The following is a 19080-nucleotide window of genomic DNA, read 5'->3' as shown; positions in this document are numbered from 1 at the left end:
GAAATTGTGCGAAAAATGTCCACCAGTGACATCATTGGTGGACAATCCATCAATGTGGAAAAATACAACCCTTACTTCTAGTTTTCCGCTATCTTCGGTGGCTGATATAGAAATAAGCTATATTGTATAAGAAAATGTGAATAACAACACTACATAAAGCTGTTGTAGGGACTGTCACTGAATACCATATAAAAATGGCGATTCACAAATTGACAACCAATGACATCATTGAAGGACACTTTTCCCCACAATATTGGCAGCGTTTCTGACATACACAGATGTTTGCTCTGTATTATGGCTGGATAGTTATCCCTCCAACAAATACCGAGAGGTAATGTTGAAAACTGTGAGTGATTGTTCCCCTTTAACGTTAAAATAGAGTATCAATTCTCAACGGTGATGAGGGAAAGATGTTTTGTTTTTGTTTTTTTATCAATGTGCCCTGATGGTGTAACTCTTCTTGTACTTGTTGCCATAGCCCTGTGACCTCTCACCTGCAGGGTCTGCATCTCAAACTGCCTCTCCACCAACTCCTGCTCCAGGCTCCGGACAGTCTGCCTGAGCTGCTCCTTCTCCCTGCCTGCTGACATAGCCTCCGCCTCCTTCCTCAGCCTGTCTAGCTCTACCTGACAGCAGCATGAGAGGGACACAACGGGAACGACTTTACCATGATCGTTCTGCTCACGTGCCTTTCTGTAATGCATGTAACAGAGGCCCTGCACAGGGCCCCTAGATTCTCACAGTACTCCTACATGTTTCCATCATTATAAGATCACTTTATACAGTATGTGACAGAGAAGTGGAGTCTGGGGGAGAAAAGGAACAAACAATAATAGGCTGATGAAAACCCACAGGATATTTATGTTTGGATGAACTGACTGGGGACAAGTGTATTTTCCAAGAGAAATGCTTCCAGTCAACAGCAAAGTGGGTAAAAGCCGTTTAACTTTTCACCAGAAATGGTGTGGTCTCACCTCATTGACGATATACTGGATGCAAGGAGTACATTTTTAAATAATGTAAAGGAAAAAAACGACAGGGTTGAAGAACAGTGTTGAGAAAAGGACAGTTTACCCTCTCCAGAGTCTTTCTGAGTAGAGACTTGTCTTTTCTAAGCTGCTTCAGAGCCCTCTCCAGCTCAGCTTTCTCACCCTGCAGCTTGTGCAGAGAGCTCTGCAGACTAGTCGCCTTGTTTTGGAGCTCCTTGTTCTCCCTCTGCAGTTGCTGGGAGCTCCCCTGGGCCTGGACCTCCACCTCCTTCTTCTGCATCAGGGCCTGGGTTACAGTCAGTGGCCCATTCAAAATCATACTTTACCTCAAGACAGAGTATAACATTTGATAGTTCAACATATTTACAAAATAATAAACTTTCCCCTTCTTGACTCACCTCCTTCAGTGTACTGTTGTATTGTTCCAGGTCAGAAATCTTCAGCTCTGAGTCCTCTTGGGCCCTCTGAAGGTTCTGGGCCTGCTCTGTCAGTGTGTGGTTGAGCCTCTTACTCTCTGAAAGGGCATCTCTGGCTTTATCCAGATGTTCCTGTAAGTTTTAATTGCATAACACTGCTGTACATTAAGCAAGTTGCTGTCGTCAAAACATAACAAATTTGCACTTAGGATCACCCCAAAGTCCTCACCTCCCTGCATACTCTTTTCCTCGCTCAGCACCTGACAGATTATGTTCAAAGTCACAGGCAAGAGTTGTTTTTTTTTCTTTTTATTGGCACAAGCCGATATGTTTCAAGCAAAATAAAAGAGATTTATATGAAGCACACTATGTTTTTGTTTGCACAGCATCTTTAAAATGCAGTCCCAAACTGAGTCCTGAAAGCTCTCCTGAGAGGCTCTTGGAGAATTAATGAGCTTGTCAGAGCATTTTATTGCAGTCTTTGAGGAACTTAAGGAAAACCAGGGAGGCAAAGGTAAATAACAAAAAAAAATATTAATCCTCAAACAAAAACGTACTATTGTACTGTAAATCAAAGTGCAGTAATGGAAGCTCACCTAGTCATTTAATTTTGAAGTTTCAATTAAACATCCTTAGGAAAACCTTAAAAGATTATGGTGCACATAATTAGTTTTATTTACAGGACCTGAAAAAACAGTATTCTTCATATTCAGTGCTGCCTGTAGTATGTTTCTATACCCTCCACTTATTCATCTTTAGAAGACATCTTTTAGTGGGTGTGATTCAGCAGTAGACACTACCTGCAGCAGCCTTCGGTCATGTTCACTGACAGTCAGAGCCCTCTGGAGTTGTGCTATTTGCTCTTGCATGGTTCCTGTGCTGGCCCTGTTGTCTCTGACACAGTTTGACAGGTCATGGAGCTTCTCTCTCAGCTTGCCCTCCTGCTGTTCAGCCTGGCCCAGTGCAGTGATCAGCCTCTCCTCACTGACCTTCAGCGCGGCATACCGGTCCTTGCTGTCGCCCAGTTCCCTTCTCATCTCCATCAATCTCTCCTGTAATAACCCCACCTCTGTGTCTAGCTCCGCTGCCCTGAGCTTGGCCCGCTGCAGCTCTCCCTCCAGGGTGCACTTGGACAGGTCAAGAAGGCTTGCCTTTTTCTCTGCTGCCTCCAGGGACTCCTTCAGCTTCCGCTGCTCTGCATCTGCACAAGCTTCTCCACTCTGCAAGTGCTGCAGCTTCCCCTGCAGAGAGATGATACACAACCCTCACAGCTGTCACTCAAGAAATGGCATCAGATTTTTGAAATTGTCTTTTTTTCTTGGTCTTTCAACATACTTGCAGTGCCCTGAATTCAACCTCAGTTGCCTGTAGACTGGTCTTGAGTTTTGCCACCTCTTCTGCAAGGCACCTCTTCTCCCTGTCTCTACGCCATGCTGCCTCTTCCTGCAGGGAAAGGGAGGTCTGTGCTCCATGCAGTCTTTCTGCAATCTCTCGTTTCCCTGGAGGGAACATGTGAAGTAAAACTTATACAACTGTGCACATAACTGATATCTGATGTTATTCAGACCCACTGGTTTCCCCACCTTCCTCCTTCTCCTTCAAGGCCTTCTGTAAATGTAGCAGTTGAGCACATGACTTGTCCTGGCTGTGCTGGAACTCTGTCACCTGGTGACTCAGAGTGACTATCTGGGCCTTGGCTTCATCCTTAAAGACAAAGTTTAGTGAGAACATTACATATAGTAAGTGTTAAAAATAATGCTATCCGGGTAGTGTAGCGGTCTATTCCATTGTCTACCAACACAGGGATCGCTGGTTCGAATCCCCGTGTTACCTCCAGCTTGGTTGGGCATCTCTACAGACACAATTGGCCGTGCCTGTTGGTGGGAAGCCGGATGTGGGTATGTGTGCTGGTCGTTGCACTAGCGCCTCCTCTGGTCGGTCGGGGCACGTGTTCAGGGGGGAGAGGGAACTGGGGGGAATAGCATGATCCTCCCATGCACTACATCCCCCTGGTGAAACTCCTCGCTGTCAAGTGAAAAGATGTGGCTGGCGACTCCACATGTATCAGAGGAGGCATGTGGTAGTCTGCAGTCCTCCCCGGATCAGCAGGGGGGGTGGAGCAGTGACCAGGATGGCTCGGAAGAGTGGGGTGATTGGCCAGATACAATTGGGGGGAAAAAGGGGGGGAAATGCTGCTAGATATGAACATTGAACAATGTTTACTAGTGCTGGGCAACATGAAAAATATCATTATAATGATGATAGGGAATTTTACACAATAGCAATGTCTGCTTAAACATGCAAAAATACCATGTTGAAGAATCCAACTGAGGTTCATCACATTGAATTGTTTGATAATGTAAAGTATAATATCAAATCAAAAATAGGTTTCAAAAAATATTCCCTCAAATATTTCAGATGTCATATTGTGAGAAATTTTAGGTAACCGATTCACATTATCATCAGTTTAGATAACAACATTGTATATCACAATATGACCGTATCTAAAGTTCATTCTGATACAATTCCACTGAAAGAAGATAGATGATAATACTGAATTATTGCCCAGCCTTAGTGTTAACCAAGCATTTTTAAATAAATTATCTGTTTTCCAAGTTTGAATATTTAAGGCCAGTTAAAGCTTCCAGTTACTATTATTACTAGAGGTGAGAAATTTCTTAGCCCTGCAGTTTGATTGTTTAATAGATTCTGATGAATATGGGAAAATTAATAGCTTTAAGACTGAGTCTTTGCATCTGTGCATTTGAGCACTGCTTAACCATTGTTAAGAGGTAGTTCGATGTTACCCTGTCTCTTTGTGTGTTCGTGAGCTCTTGCTGGAATTCCTGGAGGGCTGTCTGCACAGTGTTGCCATCCAGCTCTTCATCTTCACCACATGACAAGGAGGGCACAGGTCCTTCATGCACACTTTCTCCCCCTACACATAAAGATCACACTCAGGAATGCATCTGCATACAGAAGAGAAAATACAGAAATACTATAAATGGCATGATACACCACAATTATGTAAAGCGGACGACTGTACCCCTCACTGGCAGGTGAGTGCTCCACTGAGAGGGAGAGCGTCGACGGGATCTGGGGGTGCGTGAGAGTCCTGTGGGGTGGATGCCAAGAGTGCGGCGCAGAGCTGAGTACAGCCCCGCCAGCTTGACTTCCAGGTCATGCCGTGTGGCATCTCCAAGACACAGCTGCTCCTCCAGGCTCTCTGCCTTTCTTTCTGCAAGGTTGGCCCGCAGGGCGAGGTCCCTGAGTTGACCCCTGACATCGTCTAGAGACCTCTCCAGGTGAGAAGTTGCCTCCCTGTGCCTCTGGTCATTCTGTTGAAGACAAGCATCTTTCTCCTGCAGTGACTCTCTGCTCTGATGCTGTGCCAATTCCAGTTCCACCACATGGCGCTGCAACCCCATAGCCTTTGCAAAGAGACAGGAAGGAGGCACTGAACCAAACTAATTCTCAGGGTGTCTACTGGTCGGACTTATTCACAGTGTGTCATATAAAATTAATTATGGACGCTCATCATATCCATCTTTCTTTTAAGTTAGGTTTCCATGAGGACCATGAGTATCCCAGCTGCACTGCACTGGCACTGGTTAGGGTGACTTTTATAACTCAGAACATTGACCATACCATTAAAATACAAGTTACGGGGCATCCGGGTAGCGTAGCGATCTATTCCGTTGCCTACCAACATGGAGATTGCCAGATTGAATCCCCGTGTTACCTCTGGCTTGGTCGGGCGTCTCTACAGACACAATTGGCTGTGTCTGTGGGTGTGAAGCCGGATGTGGGTGTGTGTCCTGGTCACTGCACTAGCACCTCCTCTGGTCAGTTGGGGTGCCTGTTCAGGGGGGAGGGGGAACTGAATACCTCCCACGTGCTACATCCCCCTGGTGAAACTCTTCACTGTCAGGTGAAAAGAAGCGGCTGGCAACTCTACAAGTACCCGAGGAGACATGTGGTAGTCTGCAGCCCTACCCGGATTGGCAGAGGGGATGGAGCAGTGACCGGGACAGCTCAGGAGACTGGGGTAATTGGCCGGATAGGATTGGGGAGAAAAAAGGAGGGAAAAAATACAAGTTACAACTACTGCTACTTTCAGCTGTTCCCGTTAGGAGTCGCCACAGTGATTCATCCATTTCCGTCTAAGTTACAAGTTACAAGCACAAGCTACAAAATTGGCACAAAAAAAAAACAACAACAAAAAAACAGTGTTAGCAATGGGGGTAAAATTGTTGAAAAGACCAGGCTTTATAAGAAATCTGCAGCAGGTGATAAACAATATTTATCATTAGATTTTAGATGACAGCCTTGGGTTGTGTGGTGGATTTGAGGCTTTATTGACCTGGAACATACAATAAATTATGCCTATATCACTGCAGTAAATCACTATTTAGTTTATAATTGTGAGCCTTTATCATGCTTAAAACTATAATGTCCAACTTTTCATTCACTTTACAACAATGTACCTAAGAATTATACCAATAATCAAAAGCATACTAACATACACTGATGAGCCAAAACATTATGACCACCAACAGGTGAACCGAATAACACTGAACATCTCCAAACAAGAGCAAGTGTTAAGGACTGGGTAGATTAGATGGTAAGCGAACAATCTGTTCTTGTAGTCAACATGTTGGATGCAGAAGAAATGGGCAGGAGTAAAGACCCGAGCAACTTTGACAAGGGCCATACTGTTATGGCCAGATGGCTGGTTCAGAGGATCTCTAAAATGGCAAGGCTTATGGGGTGCTCCCAGTCAGCAGTAGTGATTACCTACCGACAGCGGTCTGAGGAGGAACAAACCACAAATCGGTGACAGGGTGTTGGGAGGCCAAGGCTCATCGATGTATGAGGGCAACGAAGGCTATCCTGTCTGGTCCAAACCAACAGAAGGTCTACTCTGGCACAAGTCACAGAAATGTTTAATGATGGTTATGGGAGGAGTGTGTCACCACACAGTGCATCACACGCTGCTGCTGGGGCTGTGGAGCTGCAGACCGGTCAGAGTGCCCATAATGACCCCTTGTCCACTGTCAAAAGTGCCTACAAAGGGCATGCGATCATTGGAACTAGACCTTGGAGCAGTGGAAGAAGGTCACCTGCTCTGATGAGTCCCGTTTTCTTTTAGATCACGTGGATGGCCGTGTATGTGTGTGCTATTTACCTGGGGAAGTAATAGCACCAGGATGCACTGTGGGAAGACGACAAGCCGGTGGAGGGAGCGTGATGCTCTTGGCAATGTTCTGCTGGGAAACCCTAGGTCTGGCCATTCATGTGGACATCAATATGACACGTGCCACCTACCTAAAGATCGTTGCAGAGCAGATACACCCCTTCATGGCAATGGTATTCCCTGATGGCAGTGACCTCTTTCAATAGGATAATGTTCCCTGCCACAATGCATACATTGTTCAGGAATGGTTTGAGGAACATGATGAAGTGTTAAAGGTGTTGCCCTGGGCTCAGCATTCTCCAGATCTCAATCCGATTGAGCATCTGTGGGATGTGCTGGACCGACAAGTCCGATCCACAGTGGCTCCACCTTACAACTTACTGAACGTGAAGGATCTGCTACTAATGTTTTAGGGCCAGATACCACAGGACACCTTCAGGGGTCTTGTAGGGTCCATGCCTCAGTGGGTCAGCGCTGTTTTGGTGGCACATGGGGGCCAACAACATATTAGGCAGGTGGTCATAATGTTTTGACTCATTAGTGTACATTATAGGATATAATCATTTCATGTCTAGTGCTTTTCTAATAGAAGAGGTTGAGTACAAGAGGAAAAAGAGGAAAACTTGTATTTCTTATCACTTGTATTTATCCTGAACATATTCTATGACATTTCTGTAACATCCGATTGAAGACTCCACAGAAAAACTCAAGACTATCAAGTAAAGTTGTCTTCATAGGAGAATGAATATACATTATTGTGGGCTTGATGCACTCACTCAACGAATACAGCAGGTAGTCTCTAAGTATGTGTGAATGGGAGGAATGTTTTCTCCAGCATGTTGTTAACCGACATTTCTCCCCCGGGGGTTTTCTACCTCATTCAGGGCTGCCTCTCTGCCAGCCTCACACGCCACAACTCTCTGCCTCAGAGTGAAAGCTTTGGCGTGCGCCTCCTCCTCCTTCTGCTTCTCTTGACACACCCGAGCCTGGAGTTCCTGTAGTTCCTGGCTCTTCTGCCTGTTCTCACCTTCAAGGACCTTTACCTGTTAAAATATCACATTTTACTTTGCATGTAACACCCTCTCTAAAGCTACAATCCTTTACAATATTGTTTTTATTAAACTTACTAACGTGTATGGACAACCACGTAAAGTGATGTTTGAACAATCCAAATCCTAGAGAGCCATTTGAAATGAAACAGAGTTAACCACAACATGGTTGAACCATTGTTTCCTTTCAGTCGAATCCCTTGGTACAACATATATAGTAGGGGGTATCAAAGAAAATTGAATCTGGACACGTTTATTGACAGAAACGTTTCATCACTCATATGTGACCTCTTCACTCTAAACGTATGGGATATCATGCCCTTTGTGGCCTGACTGAAGACATCTCTATTCACACCTTTAGGGTAGGTGATCTGTGGTGTCATATGTGAGGCCCTGTCTGCACTGCACATCTATAAACCCGTCACCACAGTCATCCTTCAGTTTTTACATTCTTCACCTCGCTAAAACCTTTGTCAAATCAGGTTAGCTAAATACAGCTAGTTATCTCTGTTTCTTCAATAGGCTACTGCCAGCTCAAAGTTAGCTTAATGGCCCGTTTGTGTTAGCCACTGGCTATCTGCAAAGTGTTAATTTTGAGTGTGTTTTGTCCAGAGCTTTGTGTCTCATAATGAGCACCAAGCCTATACAGGTGAAGAGGAAGTCTCCTGTTTGCCCCTGTTCTTAAGAGTGTGGCTTCTCTTTGCATTGACTAGGGCCAGCACGAGGCGTGGCCTGTCTGTCTGGATATTGCCCACGCCAAGACAGCATTGACTGAGCCCCAGTCCTGTGCGTATTGTCACCAGCTCCGTCATTCAATCTTGGAGAGGCCGGCCGCATTTGTGGAGAAAGTGCTGGGAACGACTACTGTTGCACGGCATGTCCCCCTCCTCTCCAAGACGAGGGATCTGGCTTCGTTTGAGTCTGAAGGCGAGGAGCTTTTGGTTGACATCCATGCTGGTAACTGGGCTGACCACATGAGTATGATGAGGGGTTAGCCGAGTTGGAGCCGGATCCATCTGAGAATGCTAGCCAGCCGGAGCTTGAGCTATCCACTTGCCATGATGATGATGATGTGCTGGACATCAGCTTGGACATGCAGGGTTTATTGAAGGATGAAGAGGAGGCTTTATCATCAGGTCAGTATACCACCACTATTGCACTGGTTGGCCTGAATGACAAATCCTGAGAGACTGGAGATGGAGTAGCTCTCTCCTCCACCAGCTCAGAAACTGTCTATGTTCACAGGATTTTTTCTTCCCCTGGAGTCGATGATGGTCAAAAACCGCCTGCCTATGTTCCTGGATTTTCTTGCAGAGTTAACCTCAACATGGAACAAACCACTGTCTACCCACGTCATGGTGCCTGGCTATGGATAGCATTTGGATCTGGATGGAGCCGAGCAGGTTGATTTTGTCAATCCTCCATCTATGGAGCTGTCGCTGGTAGCTTATCTGGCCCTGCCCCACAACCATGGTGTGGGCATCCCCACAGCCCTCCAATCCAAGCACTGCAGGTTCTCCGCATTGTAGCTGGAGAAAATTTACCGAGTGCAGGCAGGCACCTCCCATACACTGAGCTCTGTCACCATGGTCAAACATATCAAGCCATGTGTCTGGCAGAACTTGGGACACAGATTCTCCCTGGTGGTCTGCTGGCGCCTCTTCTCAATGAGGTCAGAATTGCCACAGATTACATTCTCCGTTTGTCCCGCTGTGCAGCACTCTCCTTGGGTAGAGTAATGATATCTACAGTGGTGGCACCGAGATACCTATGGTTGATTCTCTCTGATGTGCTGGATAGGGACAGGGCCATCTATTTGGATGAGCCAGTGTCTGCTGATGGTGTGTTTGGGCAGTCACTCAACGCCATCCAGGCGACATTTGAAATGAGAAAGTAGACAGAAGCTCTGTGCAGCATTATTCCCGGACATGACGCAAAACCCAAGCAGCCCACTAGCACTTGCAAGTCGGTGATACCACCACCTCCTCCTAGGACGGCAGCGCAGCACACAGGTTCAGGCTCACACTGATGAAGTTGCAACCACCCAGTCAAACTCAGTGCCACTCAGCTTGGAGCAAAGGTCCACCACCAGGCCTCCAGAGGGACCCAATGCCTAGAAGGAAGAAACCACACTCCCCCTAGCTCTAGGACTGAGTGGAGAGGGGCTCCAGCAGCAGGGAGGCACCATTGCCCCTCATCCATTGCCACCCAAGAGGTGTCCTCCATTTTCTGTTCAGGGGTCCAGTCCCAAAAGGCAGGGCATTCCCCTATCACAGTCTCCCAAGCACAACCCTCCCACACACACACATGCACTTTTGTTGCCTCAGGTTGTTGCCCCCAGTTTGGGTGAATTACATATTTCTCAATTGACCACAGCAGTTATCATTTTTCCAGTGTCCTAATAAAGGTGCCTCTCATTCAATGTGTGAATATTGTAAATGTTCATTGGTTGAATTCAATAAAAAGTGCAGTTTGTATTCAACACACTGCAAATCAAGTAAGTCAGGGCAGACAGGTGATGTTGTTGCCTCTGGTATGCCAGAGCAATAACCCCTCACCTACAGTGCTGCAGGTCAGTCGGCTTGGAGTTCGCCTCCCTCAATGGCACACATGCGCAGCTTCTCAATGGGTAGAGAGAACAGTTGCCATAGGTTACCGGTTACAGTTCTGGGTCAGACTAACCCGAATCCTCTCTGTAATAAACACAGTTGTAGGGGACGAAGCAGCAGTGCTGAGGGAAGAAATAAACACTCCCTTGAATAAGACAGCATTATGAATGGTTCCCACTTCGAAGGCGAACGAAGGTTGGTACAGTCATTATCTCATTGTTCCAAAGAAAGGGGGAGGGCTTTGTCCTATTCTAGATCTGTGACTGTTAACAAATATCTAAGGTTTAAAATACTAACACTTGGACAGCTACTGAACGCGATCAGCTTGGGGGATTGGTTTACAGACACTTTCTTTCATGTAGCGATCCACCTGGATCACAGACACTTTCTAAGGTTTGCGTTCAAGGGCACGGCCTAAGAATACTTGATGCTGCTGTTCGGCCTGTCACTCGGCCCCCCGCACCTTCACCAAATGTGTCGACGTGGCGTCAGCTCCCCTCCGGGAGAGAGGCATTCAGATATCAGCATATCTGGACGATTGGGCTCTTTTAGCAAGCTCCAGAGAGCAGGCAACAGCGCAGCTGTCACTAGCTCTATCACACATCCGAGCACTGGGCTTCTCAGTGAATTTACAGAAAAGCTCGCAAGCAGTTTTCTTTTCTCGGGTTGGAAATATGCTGTTTCCAGCCGGACACATCTGTCAGAGCACAGAGTGGCCGCATTTCACTGCTGCCTCTTTTAATTTATTAATTAATTTATGTTTCCGGACGATTTTATAGCTAGGAGGCATGATGACATCTATGATCACTGTGGCTCGGGCTGTTAAAGATGCAAGCATTTCAAGGCTGGATTCGATCTCACCAGCTGTGTGCTTGGGCCAGACCCAAATATTCGGCTATCTGGATATCGTTTTTTGGGTAGGTATTCGGTTTTCAATTTTGGGATTCGGATATTTGTTTGTTGTTGTTTTTTTCTGAATGTATAGGCTATCAATAAAGGTAGTGGTAGTGTAGCGATCTATTCCGTTGCATACCAAGTACACGGGTCCCGGTTCGAATCCCCGCGTTACCTCCGGCTTGGCGTGGGTGTGTCCTGGTCGCTTTACTAGCGCCACCTCTGGTCGGTAGGGGAGCCTGTTGGGGTTTTTTTGGGGGGGGGGGGACTGGGGGAACAGCGTAATCCTCCCACGCGCTACGTCCCCCTGGCAAAACTCCTCACTGTCAGGTGAAAAGAAACGGCTGGCAACTCCACATGTATCGGAGGAGGCATGCGGTAGTCTGCAGCCCTCTCCCCGGATCGGCAGAGGGGGAGGAGCAGCGACCGGTACGGCTGGATACAATTGGGGAAAAAAATACATTTTGTCGGCACATTCTAGTACTACAGTTATACTTTTTAATTGCACTGTTAAAATGTGGAAATATATACCATCTCAGCTTGACGTCCCTCTCACTCACACAAGTGACGTCACGTTTCAGTTCACGTCGTGTTAAAGGGAAGACAAAATGCCGGAAGAGCTCAGATGTGCTGCTGTTATTCTATTTATTACAGTTCGTTAATTTATTTTTCGTTCTTTACTCTGTCGGTAATCGGCAAGAATAATAATTGTATTTCTGAGTGATTTGTAATTTCTTTGTCCGAAAAAAATCGGAGTATTACACTGTTAAGCCTACTGTTATGGCTATCTCATTAAAAGTATTGTTATAACAGATATATTGATGTTTTGTATCTCTGTTTGACTCTTGTTAGGTTCAGGTTGTAAAACATTATACACTTAGGCTAATAGTTGACTGAAATCTGGAACTGGAGTTGGTTCCTGCATTTTGCACCGCGGCTGCCCACTGCTCCTAGTGTATATGAAAGGTTAAATGCAGAGGACAAAATTCGCAAGTACTGAGAAATGGCAATAAATAAATTAAAAATATGTATATAAATCTTACAAATATAAATCTGAAAACTCAAATTTGTTAGAGCTAGTATGCTGTTTCTGTGCTTCTGTCTGTCGGGCATTGTCTCGGATTTGGAGCCTATTATTATGGGCATTTATGTAGGTCTATAATTCATCCATGATGAGTAAAAAATGTCGCAAGAAATACTTAGATAGGACCTTGTTCAACCAAATCCCTCAGGATTACAAACATGCATGATTTTTTTTATAAACAAATAACAACACAAACAACAATACTGTAGAACAACAGAATCCTTAATTCACAAGGTGGTGTCCACAGATGCCTCCCTGGGGGGTGGGGGGGTGGAGGGCTCTGTGCGACAGTGCGGCAGTGAGAGGGGCCTGGACATCAATACAATGCAAGCCTCACATCAACCACCTGGCGCTATTGGTGACTTCTCATCTCATCTCATCTTCAGCCGCTTTTCCGGGGTCGGGTCACGGTGGCAGCAATCTAAGTAGGGCACTCCAGACGTCCCTCTCCCCAGCAACGCCCTCCAGCTCCTCCCGGGGGATCCCACGGCATTCCCAGGCCAGACTGGACATGTAGTCCCCCCAGCCAGTTCTGGGTCTACCCCGGGGTCTCCTCCCAGTTGGCTGTGCCCGGTAAACCTCCAAAGGAAGGCACCCAGGAGGCATCCTAATCAGATGCCCGAACCATCTCAACTGGCTCCTTTTGATGCGAAGGAGCAGCAGCTCTACTCCAAGCTCCCTCCGGATGTCCGAACTCCTCACCCTATCTCTAAGGTTGAGCCCAGACACCCTACGGAGGAAACTCATTTCAGCCGCTTGTATCCACGATCTCACCCTTTCAGTCACTACCCAAAGCTCATGACCTTAGGTGAGGATTGGAATGAAGATTGACTGGTAATTTGAGAGCTTTGCCTTCTGGCTCAGCTCCTTCTTCGCCATAACGGTCCGGTACAACATCTGCATTACGCTGATGCTGCACCAATCCATCTGTCAATCTCCCGCTCCATCCTACCCTCACTCGTGAACAAGACCCCGATATACTTGAACTCCTTCACTTGGGGCAGGAACTCATCCCCAACCCGGAGGGAGCGATCCACCATTTTCTGGTAGAGAACCATGGCCTCAGACTTGGAGGTGCTGACTCTCATCCCGGCCATTTCACATTGGTGACTTTCTAGCTCTAAACCATTTTTGTCTGGTTCTGACAGATCAGCGTGTTCTGATCAGGACAGACAATACAAAAGTGGTTTCCTACATCAACAAGCAGGGATAGATCTGTTCACTTACCCTGTTAAAACTCTCACGTTCTCTGTTGCTGGGGTGCAGGGTTAATTTTGTGTCTCTCAGAGCCACACATGTCCCATGCCGCCTAAACCTGGGGCAGACCTTCTCTCCAAGGGACCTCTTGTGAGAAAGTGGAGGTTGCACCCATTGATGGTGGTTCAAATACAGAATCGTCTCGGCAGGGCAAGAAATAGGCCTCTTTGCCTCCGGAGCATATACCCACTGCCCACTGTTCTTTTCCATAACGGACCACAATGTGCCTCTGGAGATGGATGCGCTAGTGCACACATGGCCTAGCACGCTCTTTTATGCATTTCCCCCAGTGGAAATTATTCTCTTTTCTGGAGAGGGTGCAGCGGCAGGATCTGTCTCCAATCCTGGTGGCCCCTCAGTGGTTGGCAAAGTCTTGGTATGCCAAGCAGCAAGACCCTGGCAGCTTCCTTTCCGCAGGGACCTTCTCACTCAAATGGGAGGTGAGGTGATTCATCCACGCTTGGAACTGTGGCAGCTGTACGCCTACCTGTTGAGATGTCAAATTTAATAGCTAAGGATCTGCCGCCAAGTGTGGTGGCAACAATCCAAAGTGTAAGGGCATCATCCTAGAGGGCTATATGCCTATAAATGGTGGGCATTCGAGCACTGGTGTCAGGACTGAAATGTACTCCCATTTCAGTGTTGTGGCTGTTTTGATATTCCTTAAGGAGCTGCTGGATAAGGGTCTCTCCTTTTCCATGATTAAGGTCTGTTTGGCAGCTATATCCTGTCATGTTTGGCTTTAATGGAGTGACACCAGGCGCTCACCCTCTTGCCATGCATTTCTTAAAGGGAGTCTGCTTGGCTGAGGCCTGCGGTTAAATCCAGTGGCCCCTCATGGGATTTGGCTTTGGTGCATGAGGCTCTTTGTGGTCCCTCATTTGAGCCCATTGAGTCAGCAGATATGAAATTTCTTTCATACAAGACTGCACTGCTTCTCGCTTTGACCTCCACAAAGCAGGTGGGCAACCTTCATGCTTTATATGTGCATCCTTCTTGCACCCAGTTCACTTTGGATGGCTCCAGGATTACACTGCGCCCAAATGCGGAGTATTTGCCTAAGATTATCCCTGCAACCTATAGTTCTATGGCCTTTGAGCTTTTGTCCCCCTCTTTTTGCATCCAATGAGCAGGGGAGTTTGCATTCCCTTGTCCTGTGCATGTGCTACACATCTACATAGACTGCACTTAGTGTGTGGTTATGTGACCAGTTGTTAGTCTGTTTTGCTTATCCAGTCAGGGGTAAAGCCCTGTATATACGATGGCTCTCTCACTGGATTGTGGAGGGTATCTCCCTGGCTTACAGCAAAGGAGGTCTTCTGTTGCCTCATGGTGTGAGGGCACATTCGATCAGGAGCATGGCAACATTATGGCAACATTATATGCTTTGTTTAAAGAGGTATCTGTGAGTGATATCTGTGCTGAAGCCAGTTGATTATCACCAAATGCTTTTTTTTTGGTTTTACAATTTGGATATGACAGCCCCTTCATGGCTCATTCTGTCCTTTCTGCTGGGTCTATGATGCACTAGAGTGCTGGAGGGTTTGACTCCAGTTCGGTGGCTGCTCTGCAGGGTGTTTATACATGTCCCATACTATACAGTGCATCTGGAAAGTATTCACACCCCTTCACTTTCCCCACATTTTGTTATGTTACAGCCTTATTCCAAAATGGATTAAATTCCTTTTTTTCTCATCAGTCTACATACAATACCCCATAATGACAATGTGAAAAAGGTTTTGTAGAAATTTTTGCAAATTTATTAAAAATAAAAAACTAAAATATTGCATGTACATAAGTATTCACACCTTTACTCAGTACTTGGTTGAGGCACCCTTGGCAGCGATTACAGCCTCAAGTCTTCTTGGGTATGAAGCTACAAGCTTGGCACACCTACTATATTTGGGGTATTTCTCCCATTCTTCTCTGCAGATCCTCTCGAGCTCTGTAAGGTTAGATGGGGAGCGTCGCTGCACAGCTATTTTCAGGTCTTTCCAGAGATGTTCAATGGGGTTCAAGTCTGGGCTCTGGCTGGGCCACTCAAGGACATTCACAGACTTGTCCTGAAGCCACTCCTTCATTGTCTTGGCTGTGTGCTTAGGGTCGTTGTCATGTTGAAAGGTAAACCTTCGCCCCAGTCTGAGGTCCTGAGCGCTCTGGAGCAGGTTTTCATCAAGGATCTCTCTGTACTTTGCTCCATTCATCTTTCTCTCGATCCTGACTAGTCCCCCAGTTCCTGCCGCTGAAAAACATCCCCACAGCATGATGCTGCCACCACCATGCTTCACTGTAGGGATGGTATTAGCAAGGTGATGAGAGGTGCCTGGTTTCCTCCAGACGTGACGTTTGGCATTCAGGCCAAAGAGTTCAATCTTGGTTTCATCAGACCAGAGAATCTTGTTTCTCATGGTTTGAGAGTCCTTTAGGTGCTTTCTGGCAAACTCAAAACAGGCTGTCATGTGCCTTTTACTGAGCAGAGGCTTCCGTCTGGCCACTCCACCATAAAGGCCTGATTGGTGGAGTGCTGCAGAGATGGTTGTCCTTCTGGAAGGTTCTCCCATCTCCACAGAGGAATGCTGGAGCTCTGTCAGAGTGACCATCAGGTTCTTGGTCACCTCCCTGTCCAAGGCCCTTCTCCCCCGATTGCTCAGTTTGGCTAGGCGGCCAGCTATAGGAAGAGTCCTGCTGGATCCCAACGTCTTCCATTTACGAATGATGGAGAACACTGTGCTCTTCGGGACCTTCAAAGCTGCAGAAATTTTTTTGTACCCTTCCCCAGATCTGTGCCTCAATACAGTCCTGTCTCGGAGGTCCACAGACAATTCCTTTGACTTCATGGCTTGGTTTCTGCTCTGACATGCACTGTCAACAGTGGGACCTTATATAGACAGGTGTGTGCCTTTCCAAATCATGTCCAATCAATTGAATTTACTATGGGTGGACTCCAATCAAGATGTAGAAACATCGCAAGGATGATCAGTGGAAACAGGATGAACCTGAGCTCAATTTTGAGTGTCATAGCAAAGGGTGTGAATACTTATGTACATGCAATATTTCAGTTTTTTATTTTTAATAAATTTGCAAAAATTTCTACAAAACCTTTTTCATTTTGTCATTATGGTGTATTGTGTTTAGATTGATGAGAAAAAAAAGGAATTTAATCCATTTTGGAATAAGGCTGTAACATAACAAAATGTGGAAAAAGTGAAGGGGTGTGAATATTTTCCGGATGCACTGTATGTATTGTACCGAGTGAGTCAACTGAAAAGGAATGAAATATTATGATTATAACTTCTGTTCCTCAAGGAGAGGAACGAGGTACAACACTAGGTTGCCCCACTGCTCAGCTAGGCTCAGTGAAGTGCGGCTATTGAACTGATGACCATGAAGACGGATGTATATATGTGTGCAGGCGGGGCCTCACATACACTACCGTTCAAAAGTTTGGGATCACCCAAACAATTTTGTGTTTTCCATGAAAAGTCACACTTATTCACCACCATATGTTGTGAAATGAATAGAAAATAGAGTCAAGACATTGACAAGGTTAGAAATAATTATTTGTATTTGAAATAAGATTTTTTTTACATCAAACTTTGCTTTCGTCAAAGAATCCTCCATTTGCAGCAATTACAGCATTGCAGACCTTTGGCATTCTAGCTGTTAATTTGTTGAGGTAATCTGGAGAAATTGCACCCCACGCTTCCAGAAGCAGCTCCCACAAGTTGGATTGGTTGGATGGGCACTTCTTTGAGCAGATTGAGTTTCTGGAGCATCACATTTGTGGGGTCAATTAAACGCTCAAAATGGCCAGAAAAAGAGAACTTTCATCTGAAACTCGACAGTCTATTCTTGTTCTTAGAAATGAAGGCTATTCCATGCGAGAAATTGCTAAGAAATGGAAGATTTCCTACACCGGTGTGTACTACTCCCTTCAGAGGACAGCACAAACCGGCTCTAACCAGAGTAGAAAAAGAAGTGGGAGGCCGCGTTGCACAACTGAGCAAGAAGATAAGTACATTAGAGTCTCTAGTTTGAGAAACAGACGCCTCACAGGTCCCCAACTGGCATCTTCATTAAATAGTACCTGTTAGAGCCTGTTTGTGCTGTCCTCTGAAGGGAGTAGTACACACCGGTGTAGGAAATCTTCAATTTCTTAGCAATTTCTCGCATGGAATAGCCTTCATTTCTAAGAACAAGAATAGACTGTCGAGTTTCAGATGAAAGTTCTCTTTTTCTGGCCATTTTGAGCGTTTAATTGACCCCACAAATGTGATGCTCCAGAAACTCAATCTGCTCAAAGAAGTGCCCATCCAACCAATCCAACTTGTGGGAGCTGCTTCTGGAAGCGTGGGGTGCAATTTCTCCAGATTACCTCAACAAATTAACAGCTAGAATGCCAAAGGTCTGCAATGCTGTAATTGCTGCAAATGGAGGATTCTTTAACGAAAGCAAAGTTTGATGTAAAAAAAATCTTATTTCAAATAAAAATCATTATTTCTAACCTTGTCAATGTCTTGACTCTATTTTCTATTCATTTCACAACATATGGTGGTGAATAAGTGTGACTTTTCATGGAAAACACGAAATTGTTTGGGTGATCCCAAACTTTTGAACGGTAGTGTACATCACCACAACTCATCTGCCATAAAGGTGTGAATAGAGGTGTCTTAAGTCAGGCCATGCAGGATGTGATATCCCATGCTGTATGTGTTATACCTTGTTCCTCTCCTTTAGGGAACATAAGTTATAGTCATAACATTTTGTTTTAACAATTGATGCTACGGCATCTGTTGATAAACGTCTTCTATAAGCTTGGTCTGCTTGTTGATAACAATAGCTGCAAAAGAATTTACACCTCGGATATTCATGGTTGGTTAGCTGTTGTCTTACATACTCCAACAATAGAAAGTATAAAAAATATTTGTTGGCATGTAAATCTTGAGGGTTGTAGCTTTAAAAGTTAAACCAGATGAGAACTAATAACCTCAATAAGTCCTCACCTGTCTGCGCAGCTCCTGCAGCTCTCTGCGTGCCTGGAGGTGAGACTTCTCCAGTTCCCTCATGGTAATCCTCAAACTGGTGGCTTCCTGTTGCATTGAGCTCTTGCATTCTTCTAAGACTGACACCTTTTGCTCTTTCTCTTCCGCAGCTCGCCTCAAGCTAATAAAGGTATTTTAAATGTTTCACACATCAGAAAACATCAAAAGCACCCATGGCTGCTAGAGAATCAGTACTACTACCAGAATTATATGTGATTTGTAATCCCTAGTGGCTCTTCCTCTACCTGTTGTTGTCGCTCTCGGTTCTCTTGAAGGAGGCCCTCAGCTCCTGGTTAGAGGCCTGGATGGCCTCTTTGGCGCGTGTCTCATCCCCCAACAGCCTTCTCAGGTTCAGGACCTCTTTGTGTTGGCTGTCCCTCTCCTGGGCACACTCTTGTAGCTCCCTGTGGACCTCAATCAGCTCCCTGTGTCCAGCATCACGCCCATCCTCTGCTTCTTGCAGCTGCTTTCGCAGGCTTTGAGACTTTTGAATCCAGAAAGGAGAAAGTCAAAGATGAGGAGACAAAGGGGTATGTACAAACC

General features: G+C 45.9%; 1 protein-coding gene across 1 annotated transcript in view; it reads right to left on the bottom strand.

The window, feature by feature from the left end:
* Nucleotides 1–19080, bottom strand: part of crocc2 (ciliary rootlet coiled-coil, rootletin family member 2) — a 69292-nt gene that overhangs the window by 630 nt on the left and 49582 nt on the right. Inside the window, 11 exon segments of the mRNA XM_056276807.1 lie at nt 495–626; nt 1075–1275; nt 1388–1537; nt 2206–2646; nt 2741–2904; nt 2989–3109; nt 4213–4292; nt 4452–4836; nt 7478–7645; nt 18499–18658; nt 18783–19021. Coding sequence (XP_056132782.1) covers nt 495–626; nt 1075–1275; nt 1388–1537; nt 2206–2646; nt 2741–2904; nt 2989–3109; nt 4213–4292; nt 4452–4836; nt 7478–7645; nt 18499–18658; nt 18783–19021 — 2241 coding nt within the window.

The sequence above is a fragment of the Lampris incognitus genome, chromosome 3 (assembly GCF_029633865.1).
Source record: "Lampris incognitus isolate fLamInc1 chromosome 3, fLamInc1.hap2, whole genome shotgun sequence".
Taxonomy (NCBI): Eukaryota; Metazoa; Chordata; class Actinopteri; order Lampriformes; family Lampridae; genus Lampris; species Lampris incognitus.
This window is presented reverse-complemented; position numbering and strand designations above follow the sequence as displayed.